This window comes from Arachis hypogaea, chromosome 11, assembly GCF_003086295.3.
Source record: "Arachis hypogaea cultivar Tifrunner chromosome 11, arahy.Tifrunner.gnm2.J5K5, whole genome shotgun sequence".
NCBI classification, from domain to species: domain Eukaryota; kingdom Viridiplantae; phylum Streptophyta; class Magnoliopsida; order Fabales; family Fabaceae; genus Arachis; species Arachis hypogaea.
In genome coordinates this window covers 6,751,205-6,766,894 of record NC_092046.1, presented here as the reverse complement: position 1 = coordinate 6,766,894, position 15,690 = coordinate 6,751,205, and the positions used below count along the sequence as shown (strand labels likewise).

The window sequence follows — 15,690 nt, the reverse complement described above, 5'->3', positions numbered from 1 at the left end:
ATTCTTATGCGGATGTGTAGCTACATAATAATTAAAATAGCATAGCTTAATCCATTTAACAACTTAAAAGTGGGATTTTAACCAAATTTTTTGCAGCAAATATTGAAGAATATTACCAACGACTTCTCTTGAATACTCAGAGAGGATATATGAGTTTTCGAGATATAAGAACAGTAGGAGGAACAATTTATGCTATGTATAGAGATGCATGCTTCGCCCTTGGACTCTTGCAAGATGACAAAGAATTCATTGATGCAATTAAGGAAGCAAGCTCATGGGCCTCAGGATCATATGTTAGGAGATTATTTGTCATTCTATTAACATCCAACAATATCTCAAGACCAGAACATGTCTGAGATAGATGTTGGCATGAACTCTCAGATGATATTTTGTATCGACAAAGAGCTGTGATGAACATAGGGGTGAGTTTTTATTAATTACAATGATAAAAGTTCTTCCTTATTGATCATTTTTAGTTTGATTGAATTTTTACAGTATCGTATAATATGCAGAGTTAACAATGTCAGATGATGAGATTAAGCAGTTGTGCTTAATGGATATAGATAAGATCTTACATTCCTATGGTAAAACCTTGAAAGACTATCCTCCAATGCCTTTAGCAACTGAAGTTGATAATTCTTTGTTAACCGAAAGGGTTATTAGGGAAGAGCTAAACTTTAACAGGGATGATTTAAAGAAAAATGCCTCAGACATGTTAGCCATCGCAACACCTGAGTGGAGATATGCATTCGATAAAATTGTTACAGCTGTATATTGTGATGAAGGGGTTTTTTTTCTTTGTGTATGGTCATGGGGGTACTGGAAAAATATTTCTCTGGAACCTTATGTTTGCTGAGATTCGCTCAAGGGGTGATATAGTGTTAAACGTTGCTTCGAGTAGTATTGCATCTTTACTTCTTCCCAATAGAAGAACGGCACACTCAAGGTTCAAAATACCGCTGAATGTAACTGAGGATTCTGTATGTAACATCAAACCTGGTTCTCCTCAAGCAATGTTGCTGTTGAAAGCCAAACTTATAATTTGGGATGAGGCTCCAATGGTTAGTAGGTACTGCTATGAAGTGCCTGATAAATGCTTGGGTGATATCATGAGGTGTTCTCCAACATATAGCAAAGATTTGCCCTTTGGAGGAAAAGTGGTTGTACTAGGTGGAGACTTTAGACGAATTCTTCCTGTCATTTCACAAGGACCGAGACAAGATATCGTTCATTCAACCGTAAATTCGTCTTACCTTTGGAAGTTTTGTCAGGTGCTCAAACTAACAAAAAATATGAGACTCTCTGTAAGGACGACTACTTCAGATCAAGATGAGACAGAGCAATTTGGTGAGTGGTTATTGAAAGTTAGTGATGGTCTAATAGGTGACAATATGGATGGTGAATCTGAGATATGTCTTCCAGGAGATATTGTTATTCCTTCTTCGGACCAGACATTTGATGAGTTGGTTCATTTTTCTTATCCAAATATTTTAGAAAATATGTCCTCAAAAGATTTTTTCAAAGCAAGAACTATACTGGCTCCCACACTAGACATCGTTAAAGAGGTCAACAACCATCTGATGGCTATCATTCCTGGAGAGAAAAAATTATATCTTAGTTCGGATTCCATTTGTATGGATAAAGGGAATATGGAGAGTCAGCTAGATCTCTATGGTCCTGAATTACTGAATAGCATAAATTACTCTGATTTGCCTCCACATAAATTAATACTCAAGATTGGTATTCCGGTGATGTTACTGAGGAATATTGACTAATCCAGTGGTCTTTGTAATGGTACAAGGCTACAAGTTAGGAAGTTTGGAAATCATGTTATAGAATGTGAAGTCTTAACGGGTAACAATGTTGGTCATATTGCTTTGATTCCAAGAATGAATATGGTACCAACAAATGAAACCGTCCCAGTTAGATTCTAACGAAGACAGTTTCTTATAATAGTATCGTTTGTCATGACAATTAACAAGTTTTAGGGACAAACTTTATCTCATGTTGGATTGTGCTTGCCCAAACCAGTTTTTACACATGACCAACTATATGTGGCACTTTCAAGAGTTAAGAGTAAGAGAGATTTAAAAGTTTTACTTATGAATCATGTAGGAATATCTGCAAATTCAACCATCAATATTGTTTATAGAGAAGTCTTTGAAAAAATAGTATTCTAATATAAATATTTTAATTTTATTTTAAATTCTGTATCAGTGTATAATTATTTTACCTTAAAAAATATAAAATAATTATTACTTACTTTTTTTAAGTTAAACTTTGATTTTAATAATAATTTTATAAATTTCTTAAAATAATAATTATTTTGTACTTTTGTTTTAAATATCGAAGCATATATTTTTTTTTTACTTTTATAAATTTTTCGTGTTGAGCACGGGGTCATACACTAGTTTTTATAATGTTCTTTGTCATTTTCATTTTGACACTCAAATTTAGCATCTACAATTTAAAGTTAGTTAGTAGAAAATTAAATAAATACAATATGCAAGTCATTCATTATTTATTGCCAATAGAAGTTAACAAAATAAATTTAAAAAGTGAATTACCATAATCTTCAAATGCATGTATCCAATTACGAGCACAAATAAGAGCTTGCACATTCTTATCCAAAATAGAATTTCTATACTTATTTAGGACATGTGCACCAATAGAAAAGGCCGATTTTGAAGCTACCGTAGTTATTGGAATACTAAGCACATCACAAGCCATGGAAGCTAAATTAGAAAAGTGATGGACTTGAGACCTCCAATATTGCAAGACATCTATTTTAGAGTTCATATCAAGAGTTGACTCTTCCAAATAGATATCTAAAGAAGACTTTCTTTGTGAAGCATTAGTTAAAAAATTTATATTTCTCAACTCCTACAATATTCAAAAAAAAAATAATAAAACAATTAAGAAAGTAACATATTGACAGAAATATATAAAAGAAAATTATATTAACATAATGCACAATAGAAATAAAACTTACATCAGACACATCAAATGAAAGTGAATCATCTTCTCTAGAAGTTGGAATTCTTATTTGACCACCAGAAGTATTAGAAGAGGCATTATGTGACAAAGTTTTTGAATATGCTTCAAACAACAAATACAACTTTTTCTTGATGGTGGTCAATTTTTCATTAGTAGTACATGGATCCACTTTATTCAAACAATATTCCAAAATATGAAATTTCATTCGAGGATCGAGAATAGCTCCTAGAGAGAGAATTATAGAATAATCGCTCCAATACTTATCAAATTTGGCTTCCATTTGTTGCACCATTTTTCTTATGACCTCATCCTCACTAATGGAGTATTCTGTCAGCAAACACTCAATCCTCCAAATTTGCATAAAATATAAATTTGAAGTAGGATAAGATTGACCAGACATCAAAATAGTAATTTTATAAAATGGATTCAAAAATTTACAGATTTCTCTTCCTCTTTTCCACTCTTCTTCCAACGGACAATATTTGAAATTGTTATCCTTCAAAGAGAGTTTAACAAAATCACGCTCACATCTCAAAGAACTCTCCAACATCAAGAAAGTAGAATTCTATCTAGTAGGCACATCTAAGTTTACTCTAATGTCAGAAATTTTAAGTGACTTAAGAACATCTCTAAATTAGATAGCTCATGCCTCCGATGCTCTCACATACTTGATACTCTCTATGATATTATGAAAAGTAGAACTAGCAACCTTCAACTCATCTTGAACTATCAAGTTTAAGATATGAGCACAACACCTCACATGGAAAAAGTCCCCATTACACAATAACTCATCACTTAAAAGGAAGTTTCGCTTGAGTAAAGTTTGCATGCTATCATTAGATGAAGCATTGTCTAAGGTTATTGAAAATATTTTCTTCTCTATTCCCCATTCAGATAACAACTCAAGCACTTTATTTGCTAATTGATGTCCCGTATGTGGAGGGGGCATGTGAGAAAATGAGAGTATCTTAGAATTTATTTTCATCGTGAATCAACATAATGGGCAGTCAAAGTCATATAACCCTCTGTTGTGCATGAAGTTCAAAGATCAGTAGTTAAACATATTCTACTCCGAAGTTTCCTTAACTGGCATTTTAACTTTTCTTTTTCAGCAATATAAAATTTGAAAATATCAGCTACAGCAGTGTTTCGAGAAAACATCTTAGCATCAGGATTCAAGTACTTAAAAACATCCCTAATTCTTCTATACTCAATAAATGAGAAAGAAAAATCATGTTCTATGATTGCTATTGCAATTAATTGACAAAAAAAATCATAGGATCAACTTGTCTAGTCCTTAACCTCCCAACTTCATCAAGCATCATTTTTTCCAAATCATGAAATTTGGGGAGTTCACGACACACAGGGATATGTCGTCTCAATGTAGAGGTACCATGAGTACAATTTTCACCTTTGTATTCTTTTCCACACCCTTTACATTTGCACCTTGTTTTTCCATCTTCTTCAACTATTTTTATAAAGCTATCCCAGACATTAGATGTAGTTAACCATTTTCTCTTTTTAAAATTTGACCCATCAATAGCAGTAGGTGGAATACTTACAAGAGGTGTCGCTTGAGTTCTTTCCGGCGAGACTTTGTCGTCAACAAGATCATCAAAGTCATCATCAGAGTCTGAGTCCAAAAAAATTTGTTCTACCTCAGCATTTGGATCAACAATATCTCTTGCATAGTCATTCATAACTCCAAATTAAATCACTAACAAAAAATAAAAATATAGAATCAGATTAATCCTTACTATAACTCAAAATAACCCAGAACAAAACAGAATAAATAAATAATTGATATTAGTATTATAATATTCATCTAAATGTTGAGAACCTAAGATTTATCAGAAAAGAAATAACATGCATATTTTATTATTAAGATAAGAAAGTAATCTTACAATAGTTGACTGAAAATTGATGAGTGTGATGACTAAAGGCTACAAAAACTGAAGAAGAGTAGAAGTTGAGTGAAAACTGCAGAATGGATGAAGTAACGAAAATTAAAGGGCTAACGGTGATGAGAGTCTCGCAAGGCTCTAATGATGGGGATACTCAATGATGACACCGACAAAGAAGTTACTGTCGCCGGAAGAAGGATGGACACACACATAAATAATAAATTTGTGAGACTGTGGTGTTATGCAGAAGAATTAGGGATTTATGCTACTTCATAGTGCTTTCTCTTTTTTCTTTGAACGTTTATTGTGTAGAAGAAATGAAGATTGAAGAATTAGGAATTTAGCATTTAGGGTATATGGGCTAATGGGCATATGGGTTATGACTACTCTAAAGTACTTTTTCTTTTTCCTTTGTACGTTTGAATTTTTAGTGAGTGTTAGAGAGAATTTTTTTTAAATTTTGTACTCTTATATTATATATGGGTTGGATTATCTTTTGGGCTGGATTTTTTTATCTTGCATAATATTGACTATTGGTATTTGGTTAATTGGGCTTATAGTCCATGATTTATTGGCTTAATAATTCTATAAATCTATTATTTTTATATAGGTCGGGTCAGTTTTTTTCGAATGATGCTTGGCCAAAATTTGAAATTTCGATTTAAAAAAAAAATTTATGCAGGCCCCCGTTTAACCCGCAATTTTTTTCGGGTTAATTGGGCTCAGCCCGTTTAGTCCGAAATTTAAATGGGGCTTAATTGGAGGCAAAAGTCCACCCATTTAAACGGACAAACGGGCCATCCCGGTGGATTTGGCCCATTTTGACGGCCCTACTAATTTCTCCATCATTAACACAGTTTAGATCAACTGCGAAGGACGGATATGCCACTAACACTGTTTTGAGTGCAACTGTAGTCATAGATGTAAAAGCAACAATAGGCTTTGAGTTAGAGGCTCCTGGCATTGCTACAGATTGAGCATTTTGATTTTATCCTCCAGAACTAACGGCCACATCTCCACACTTGGCCGATAATTCGTGGGTTCTCACATCGAAAAACTGACAATGACAGTGAAACAAAACTTGCAAATCTTTATCATTCTCTATTACAAAATCGTTCTTCGCAAAATCCGCATAGAAATTGAAATCCTATAAAATAAATTTTCCACACATTTGATGCCTTAAACTTTCAATTTCAGTATTGTAGTACTTTGTAGCTCAATAAAATTCGTGAACTGTTTGATAAAGAAACTTATTGGATCCTTATCACTAAATTTTATTCCCTCTCCCATTTTTCTTAATCGTCCTTCTGTAGTGCACAAGAACTAAAAACAATCATTACTAGCCATTATGAGTGCCACTCTGATCAGAAGCATACATTCTAGTTGTATTTATAGGACATACCTATTACTAAATCAAATTAACTAATTTTGATTTACTATGTGTTATATTTATAACTAATTCTAATCAAGGTAATTCGATTTACCCTGGAGATATGTATCATCTTATAATTCAAACTCACATGATTCAATTTACTTGGGACCAAGCTTTCTCTTGCTCCTCCTATACTAAATTGAATTACCATATTTTGATTTACTTTGTTACATGATAATTCGAATTGGCATGATTCAATTTATGTGTAAATGGCTACATCAAGTTATACTGATTCGATTTATATAAATATGTTTAGGACAGACATGTAACCAGCTTTTTGTTACGTACATTTGTATAATTTTGATCTCCATTCATTTTATTAAGGTAAATTACCCAAAAATAAATATTCATTTTAGTCGAACACGATACGATATCTGGCTCTACCCTTCTAGCGGGTCAAGCTCCTCTATACTAAACACCTGTGATCATCTATCACAATGTGTGACACGCATCTTCGATAGATTTTTCCTATTCTTCTCCACTGTTACAAGGAAATATTGTGAAAATTGTTGGCCAACTGCAAGTTGCGCTTGTGCCTCACAACCCTTTTTGTATCCACAACTACTGTAACCTCTCGTAAGTGGATCGGACAATCACACCAACTGGTAAGTTTTAATTACCCATCAAAACAATGTTAATGCACTTAGAAAGATTGGTGATCATATGACCATATCTACGCCCATCTCGTAATTGACACGCGTATGCTCCACGGACACCCAACTGATCTTTGCTTGCATCGATAATGGTATTTCATATAATCATATTCAATCAATTTGTACTCCGCAGTCCGTTGAATACTATAATTTTTCACCCCTATATGAGCAGCTTCTCTACTCCTGAACCAGTAGCTCACCCGAAACTCAACACTCTCGTCAAGGTTGTAATTGTCACCTAACGCACCAACGAAGTGTATCTTCCTCCATTGCATCAAGATGCAGTGTGTGAAAATGGCTAGGCACACTAGATAGACCAGGCACAACAATTAGTGCAGGTAAGAGAAAATCTCGTCCCAACAGAATATCCGCTACATATTCATCCTCCTCAAAGCTACCGGAAGAACCCTCAGTCTCAGCGATATACTCCTCATCTGACTTAGAGTCCCCCTGCATGTGATCTTTTGGTATTTGTAATGCAACGAATATGCAGTAATCGGTGGCCCTAAGGATGCGGATGTATACGGGCTAGTTCCACCTCCAACAATATCAAAGACCTCTGTGTATAACTCCATGATTTTGTGTGCTATGATTCTCCCATGGGCCTCAAATATCGCACGCATGTGTTCATCACCTACGATCCAGAAAAGCTTGAACTCGAAGCCTTCGTTTGCTAAAGGAGCGAGGAACCTGTACCCAATTCTGGTAACCTCCCTTGAACCTGAACCTCCATGGCTCCATCTTCATTAATATTAAATTCTTCAAATCCTGCAAAGTGTCAAGCCAAAGGGTTCAAAACAAGACTGAATCTAGACGATCAAATATAATTCCTTCGTCATTGTTTCTAATACAACTATTTACATAAACACACACAACGTACTCACTATTAGACATTTGAATATGTCAAGAGAATTGAAGAAAGGATATTGGAGTTACAATGAAATGAACGAGCTCCTTATATAGCTGAAAATTATTATCCTATATATATCATGTCTGCACATATAACAATTTCTTTAAATATGTATCTTGTCTTCAGCAAGGACGGGATTGTTATGAACGTATCTCGTCCCTGTCATAGACGAGATACGTTTAAAAGGATCATATCGTCTTATTTCGTTTGCAGACTAGAAATACTACTAATAATTTTTTATACATTTTGTTTATGACAAGGGGATGAGATACATTCATAACAATTTTATCCTTACTGAGGATGAAATATGTAATAAAGTGTATAATCACATCGTCTTATTTCATCTATAAACTAAAAATACTGTTAATAATTTCTTATATATTTTGTAGGGGTGAGTACGGTCGGTTTGGTTCGGGTTTATAGTAAAATTAGAACCGAACCGATCAAAATGTAATTGGTTCGATTTGGTTCGAATTTGTATTTTTTTGTATATGTATCCGAACCAAATCAAACCGATTAAGAATGGATTGGTTCGATTAGGATAATTGGGTACCCGATGACTTTGAAATTCATAAAAAAAACCAAATTTTTATCTTAAAAATTTAACCAGTACAATAAACATGTAACATCAATAGAAATAATCCAAACATGTTAAACACCAAATACATTAAAAACTAAACTCATTAAAATCCAAACATATTAATAATGAATAATAGAAAAGTCATATATATTTTTTTATTTAATTAATATATGATCGAATTTGCGGGTTAGTTCGGGTTTCGCACCCCCAAAACCGATACCTGAACCAATCACCAACAAAAGCTATCGGTTTGGTTCGAATTGAACCCAATTACTCATTGATTTTAGAACTAATTTAATTAGTTCGATTCGGATTTAGACGGGTAATCGAGTACTCGCTACCCGTGCTCACCCCCTAATATTTTGTTTATGACAGGGGATGAGATACGTTCGTAACAATTTTATCCTTATTGAGGATAAAATATATAATAAAGTGTATAAACATAAATTTATGTGTATTTATAACTGTAAATTAAAATAAAAAAAATAAAAAATAAAAAAAAAGAAAACAACCTAAGAGGGAAGAGTGGAGAGTGGAGAGGGAATAAGGGAAAGGGGGGTCACGCGTGGGGGGAAGGTGTGGCCATTAAAAGCAGGGAGGCAGTGACTACCTACTTTTCGTGTAAGGATTGAACCATTAGGCCCATAGTGTTCCTCTCTCTTCATATTTTTCTTTCTTTTCTTTAATCCATTATGTCACATTGCATTTGCCAATACAAGTTGGAAGAAATGATTAAGTTTTGGACTTGATTCTTTGGTCAGAAAGGGGGAAAAAAGTTTCGGACTTAATTTGTGATTTTTTCTTGAGATATTTTAAATATTGAGATTAATTTTATTAAACTCACAATATAAAAATTTTTATATAATTATTCAATTAAATTTATATATTTAAATAATTTTTAAATAATAATTTAAAATTTTTTTATGATATCGTAATATATAATTAGATATATGTATAAATTTTTTATACTATGATTACATAAAAATTAATTTCTTAAATATTTAGGTAATTATTAAATTTTTAATTAATGAATAATCTTATTTAATTTTTTTTTGGCATTTAGAGATAATTAGTGAATTTTAAGATAACCCTAAATTAGTCTAATTTGGGAAAATAATAATTTATCGGAGATAAGATCTAATAAATACTCCCAAAATCGACTTTTTTTTAAATAAATAAAAAAATTATATTTTTTAATTTGAACAAACGTATTAATGATAATATTGATGTTTTTTCGTAGTACGTTACGATTTTGCATTCACAATAAATTTTTGCAGACTCAAATTGTGAAAATGCTTTCTCTCTATATTTTGCGGTTTGAGCCTATGAAATTGCAGTGAATACAAAATTGTAACAAATTATGCGAAATCGTCAATACCAATATGTTTGTTCAAATCGGAAAAATATGGAATTTTTATTTATTTAAAAAAAAAAACCCAAAGCCTATTTGCTTATAAATCATATACTAGGGGTAACTTTTTCAACGGGAAAAAAGTCACATTATATTAAACTATTGATATACCTTTTTCTATATTGATTCCTTGGACTGTTGTTTGATGTGTGTTATATGACATATGATACTTTTATGATGCATGAGATGTTACTTCCTGTCCACAAAAAGTGGAAAGAGGCTAATATTAAGATTAAGATACATACATATGCGCATCTGAATCTTGTACACTAAAGATTGGGATATCAACTTCTTCTCAATATTCTCAGCATATCCACAACACTTTAAAATGATAAAAAAATTATATGTTTCCACCTTGTTTGATGAATGAGAATAATTTTTAGTCAAAATGTACTTTACATCCTGAAATATAGATCATCATGGGCATTTCACTCTTAAAATTAAAAAATAATAACACAAATTGACTCAAGTAAAATTTTGAAAGTAGTGTAAATTGACCAGATTGTTGTCATCTCTTTCCACTTTTAAATTACTTAAATAACATAAATTTCCTTTAATATTATTTATTTATATTTAAAAAAAATATATTTTAGTTCTGTTTTAATTTATATAATTCTTTCGAGATTCTGTCATAATTTATAAGCAAACTGAAACACTGAATAAACCATTGTGAAAATATCATGAAGAAAGCATCATGATGAAAGGTAAATTCGTGACAAGCAGTAGTAAATTATGAACAAAGGTAAATCCATTACAAGTGGAACAGAATATGAATGAATATTTGTATATAAGTACAGGTTGAAAGTGAGTATAATTAGAGTGGCCAAATACAATATTTAATGATAAAAGTTTTTTAACTCTTGTATATCATAGAGAGAAGATTAAGAAAAACAAAAAGGAGGGTATAAAGTATACCAACAAGGATCTTGTGAATTGTGAGTGTTATTATTCGTGAATCAAGTAGTTTCGTTAATTTTTATTAAATTAGATTATTACATAAATCTGGACTAAATATATATAGAATTAAATGGCTAGAAAAATTATTTTACAAAATCTTAATTTTCGTGGTATCAGCTTCTTTGAAGTATGATTCATTTGTGAATTTTTCAAAAATTGTAATTAGATAATATTAAAAAAATTATTTTATTTAAATAATTTGTCTTAAAAATAATTAAGTGATCATCATTTCAAGATTGATTTGCAATGCTCTATCTAAAACTGGAAGAGTTTATTTTGAGAAAATTTTCTTAAATAAATTAAAAAAATTGATATTTTAAATTAATTTCAAACAACGTTAAATATAAAAATAATTATTTAATTTAAACTCAATATAAATATTTAAACTAAATATGATATCAAAATGTCAATTAAAATTTTAAATGTTATTATTTGAATTTTTAAATTTATATTATTTTGAAAAACAAATAATTAATTAAACTTAAAAAATGAATAATTAAACAAAAATCATCTTTTATGAAAAATATAAATCTATTTTTAAATTGAGAAGTTATGTTTAAATTAAATACAATTTTAAAATTCTAATTTTTTAAATAAAATTTAATTGATTTAAAAAAAAAAGTTAATCAAGGTATTTCCATGAAAATCACACCACAAGTCTAAATTGATTACAAACACCACATTGTGATGACGAGGCTACTGTTGTACGGCTTTTTTATATAAATAAATATATGAAAAATTTTATTTTCAGGAATACGCATGGATTGAAATTTTGTCTGAAATACGCATGGCCAACTCAACGGCGTCGCCCACGAAATAGAGTTGCCCATCAACTCACCTCCGGTGCCCGCGAAATGGTGGGGACAGCTGCAGGGTCCAATTCACCTGCGGCGACATGAAATGGGGGAACAGCCATTTAGTGGCTGCCATCCACGAAATGGGGAAATCAGGGGCGGCGGACACGAATTGGTGCACTTCATGTGTACCGCCCACGAATTGGGACCATAATTTGCCTATATAAACGCTCCTGGATCATCCCCGAAAGAAGCCATTATCTACACTCTCCTCCTACTCTCCAAAATTGCTCTCAACCTCATCACTTTCTTTCTTTCTTAAAAATTTTCGGGTATTAAGATTGGTATGCTATTTGTATGGCTTCGGGGAACGTTTACGTGATTATATACCCTAATGGAAAAATTTCTCATACAGCAGAAGGTATTACATTCGTTTGCGACGATCCACTGTAGATAATGATTCCGCCACAGACATCGTTGCAAGATTTGAAGAATCTGATTCTGATGCATACCGGAATGGTTGGAAAAAAGGAAATCACGAAGCTGACTTACAGGATGCCAATTGCAGTGGCCAACTCGTTTGCGTATCAAAAAATGCAGATAAAATCTGATCAGCATGTGTCGATGATGTTTTCTTATCATCGCAGCATAGGAAGCATCTATTAGTTGGAGCTTTGTCTGAATCTTCAAGATATTGGTGGAAGCTCGTCCAGTTCGAATAATGTGGAGGGTGTCAGAAATCTTGGAGCGGCTGATTTTGTTCCGGCTTGAGATACCAGTAGGGCCCCAAGTCCAAGCTTCAACGCGTTCGTTCCGCGGGAACAAAATGTAGCTATTCGTGAAGCACGCCTCGCCCCTTCTACACATGTTGGGTTCGATAGAGTTCCTGATGCTGCTATTGCAGGTACTTCTGACGAGGATGACATTGAAGATTTTAGTGGTGATGAGGCAGAAGCCGTGCCGGAGACGCAGCCTCTGCATGTTGATGTTGTTCCTCCAACACGGGTCAAACCGGAAGGTGGTGGTGTATCTTCCTCCACACCAGCACACTACCTGTCTTTAAATCTTGGAGCAATGCATTCGAGTAACGCAGAGGACAAACCGAGCAGCTACCCTTTGTCAGGCGAGATGGAGTTCGAGATTGGGTTGAAATTTCTTAACCGGGAAACAGCGATGCTAGTAGTAAAAAACTACAATATCCGTAGGAGTGCAGAATATAAGGTGGTAGAGTCAGACCAAAGTAGGTATGTATGTCGATGCAAGCAGTTCGGGGATCAATGTCGTTGGATGGTATGGGTTGCAAAGACAAGGTCCTCTAGATTTTGGAAAATTCGAAAGTACGAAGGGCCTCACAGTTGCTTGGCAAATTCAATGTCTCAAGACCACGCTCAACTCGATAGCAATGTCATATGTCAGCACATATTCCCCATGGTGCATGCTGATGCGACAATTTGTGTAAAGGTGTTGCAGGGATCGGTAGAGTCAGCGTACGGTTACAAGGTGTCTTACAAGAAGGTTTGGCACGCAAAGCAAAAGGCAATGATCTATGGTGATTGGGACGAATCGTATCACCAGCTGCGTAGATACCTCAATGCTCTGCAAGCGTTCGTCCCAGGTATTACTTGCATTTTATTATCGAACGGTCTTTGCTTTTAATTGTCCGTTTAGTCCTTTAGATGTTTCAATAAGTAAGCATTTTCGCTCCAGGGACAATTGTTGACCTCCAAACGCCACCGTACTATGTCGGGAACACACTAGAGTGTGATAGTGTCATGTTTCACCAGGTTTTCTGGTCATTTTTTTCATGTGTTGAAGCTTTCAGGCACTGTAAACCGATGGTGTCAGTAGACGGAACACACCTGTATGGTAAGTACGCAGGCACCCTTCTGATGGACATAGCACAGGACGGCAATAACAACATTCTACCCGTCGCTTTCGCAATTGTCGAAAGAGAGAACACAGATTCATGGTACTTCTTCCTCACCAATTTGAGGAGGCATGTCGCAACTCGGCCAGGAGTTGTGCTTATATCCGACAGGCATGCGGCCATAAAGGCCGCATTGGAACGTGAGGGGTGTGGTAGGGAACACAATGTGTATTGTGTTCGACATATTGCCTCCAACTTCGCAACCAGTTTCAAGAGTAAGGAAGCCAAAAGATACCTGGTTAATGCTGCATATTCGAAGACACAAGAGCAGTCGCAGTACTACTTGGAGCTAATCAGTAGCGAGGATCCGGTAACATCTCTGCAGATGATGGAGTGGATCCGAGGGTTAGAGCCACCTAAATGGCTGCAGCACCTTGATGAGGGCCGACGATATGGTCACATGACGACGAATCTTTCTGAGTGTATCAACTCCGTCCTCAAGGGCACTAGAAATCTACCAGTCTGTGCAATTGTCAAGTCTATGTACCATCGCCTGAATGAGTTATTCGTCCTCAAGGGTCGGCAAGCACAAGCACAGATTGCAAGCGGTCAGGTGTTCTCACAGTTCTTGCAAAAAGCGATACTAGCGAACCGTGAGGGAATTTCCCAGATGTTAATGACGTCATACGATAGAGCTACTACTATATTCACAGTCGACGAGATAGCTGCTGTAGGGGTGCAGTCACGGTTCCGGGTTAACCTTCAGTACCGTAGATGTGATTGTGGTTACTTCCAGGCGTTACACTACCCTTGTGCACATGCTCTGGCCGCCTGCGCATATGCGAGATTGGACTGGAAACAGTACGTTGATTTAGTCTACCGTGTTGAGAGCGTGTTTCGGGTCTATGAAATGGAATTCCAGCCATTGCCGGATGAGGAGATGTGGCCCCCTTCAGAAGGACAACGTATCCGTCCCAACCCCCTCCTACGACGTATAATGGAAGGACGTCCGGTGTCTACTAGGATACGGAATGAAATGGACGAGGTTGAGCCAAGACCAGGTAAGAGGTGCGGCCTTTGCAGGCAACCAGGACATACCAGGCGACATTGTCCGCATGCTTTTGCAACCTAAGTTGCAGCCAATTTGCTATAATGTATTTTTATTCCGAGTGTTTCTTTTTCCCTGTACTGGAAAAATCCCAAATGTTTCGTCTTTTTTTTATTTAATGATGCTTGATGATGTTGTGTCTGTTACATTTGCGTTCTCGTTTTGGTATAATGATAATAAAATGTGGGGCTAACATTACTAAAATTATAATCGTGAGTAAAAAGATGACAACAAAGTAAATCCATACTTAAAACAAGTACCGATACAGCACATCAACTTCAAACAAGTAACGAAACAGCACATAAACTTTAAACAACTAACCAAACAGCGAATGTAAACAAGTAAGAATAACTCACAACAATACTAAACGATGAAACCAACAACAGAAGGAAACTAACATAAGACTAATGGTGGTGGTGACCCAATCTGCCGCCTGTGCCACACAAAGGGGCTTGAGTGTCCCTGCGGGGACGACCGGCCGGTCCCTCAACCTCATCCGCTGTAGCATCAGCCTCTGTGTAAGAAAGACGTCGGCCAGGCATCTGCATGGCGTCATATGGTCGAAGTGCAGAACTGGCTGTGTCACCAATGGAAGCGGATCTCCTCCCCGCAACAGCAGGCTGCGTGTATGTGTCGGAGCGAGGCAGGGTGAGTGCAAGATCTATGGGTGTGTGTGGGGATGATTGCTGAGGAATGAAATGATCCAACCCGTCGAATAACGAAGAAAAATTTGTCCACCTAACTCTGTCCATAGAATCAATCAAGTCTTGCGTACCTCCCTGGGATGAACCGCCCACCTCGTAGCTATTCTGATATGGCATAAACTGCTGGATGGAAGAAGGATGGGGGGTCCGCTGGTACAAAAGGTTGCGGGTAGTAGTAGTCCCCGGAGATTGGAGGAGCATGCGGTGGAATATGGTGTCCCATGTCTGGCTCAAAACTGGGTTGGTCTTGTTCTGGCAAATCTTGCTCATCCTCCCAAACGTCAGCATGACCTTCAACTCTGCCTTTGCGGGGACGGCAACGCCGATGGTCTCGGGGAACCGTAGGCAAATTAACCACGGAGACTCTTCCATA

The 15,690-nt window shown here is 35.3% G+C and overlaps 1 protein-coding gene across 1 annotated transcript; it reads left to right on the top strand.

The window, feature by feature from the left end:
• Positions 1-12,094: 12,094 nt before the first annotated feature.
• On the top strand, positions 12,095-14,637 carry LOC112720895 (uncharacterized). The gene is made up of 3 exons (XM_025771985.1): positions 12,095-12,216; positions 12,421-13,253; positions 13,346-14,637. Exons 1-3 carry the CDS (start codon positions 12,095-12,097, stop codon positions 14,635-14,637), a joined length of 2,247 nt encoding a protein of 748 aa, XP_025627770.1.
• The last annotated feature ends 1,053 nt before the right edge of the window (positions 14,638-15,690 follow it).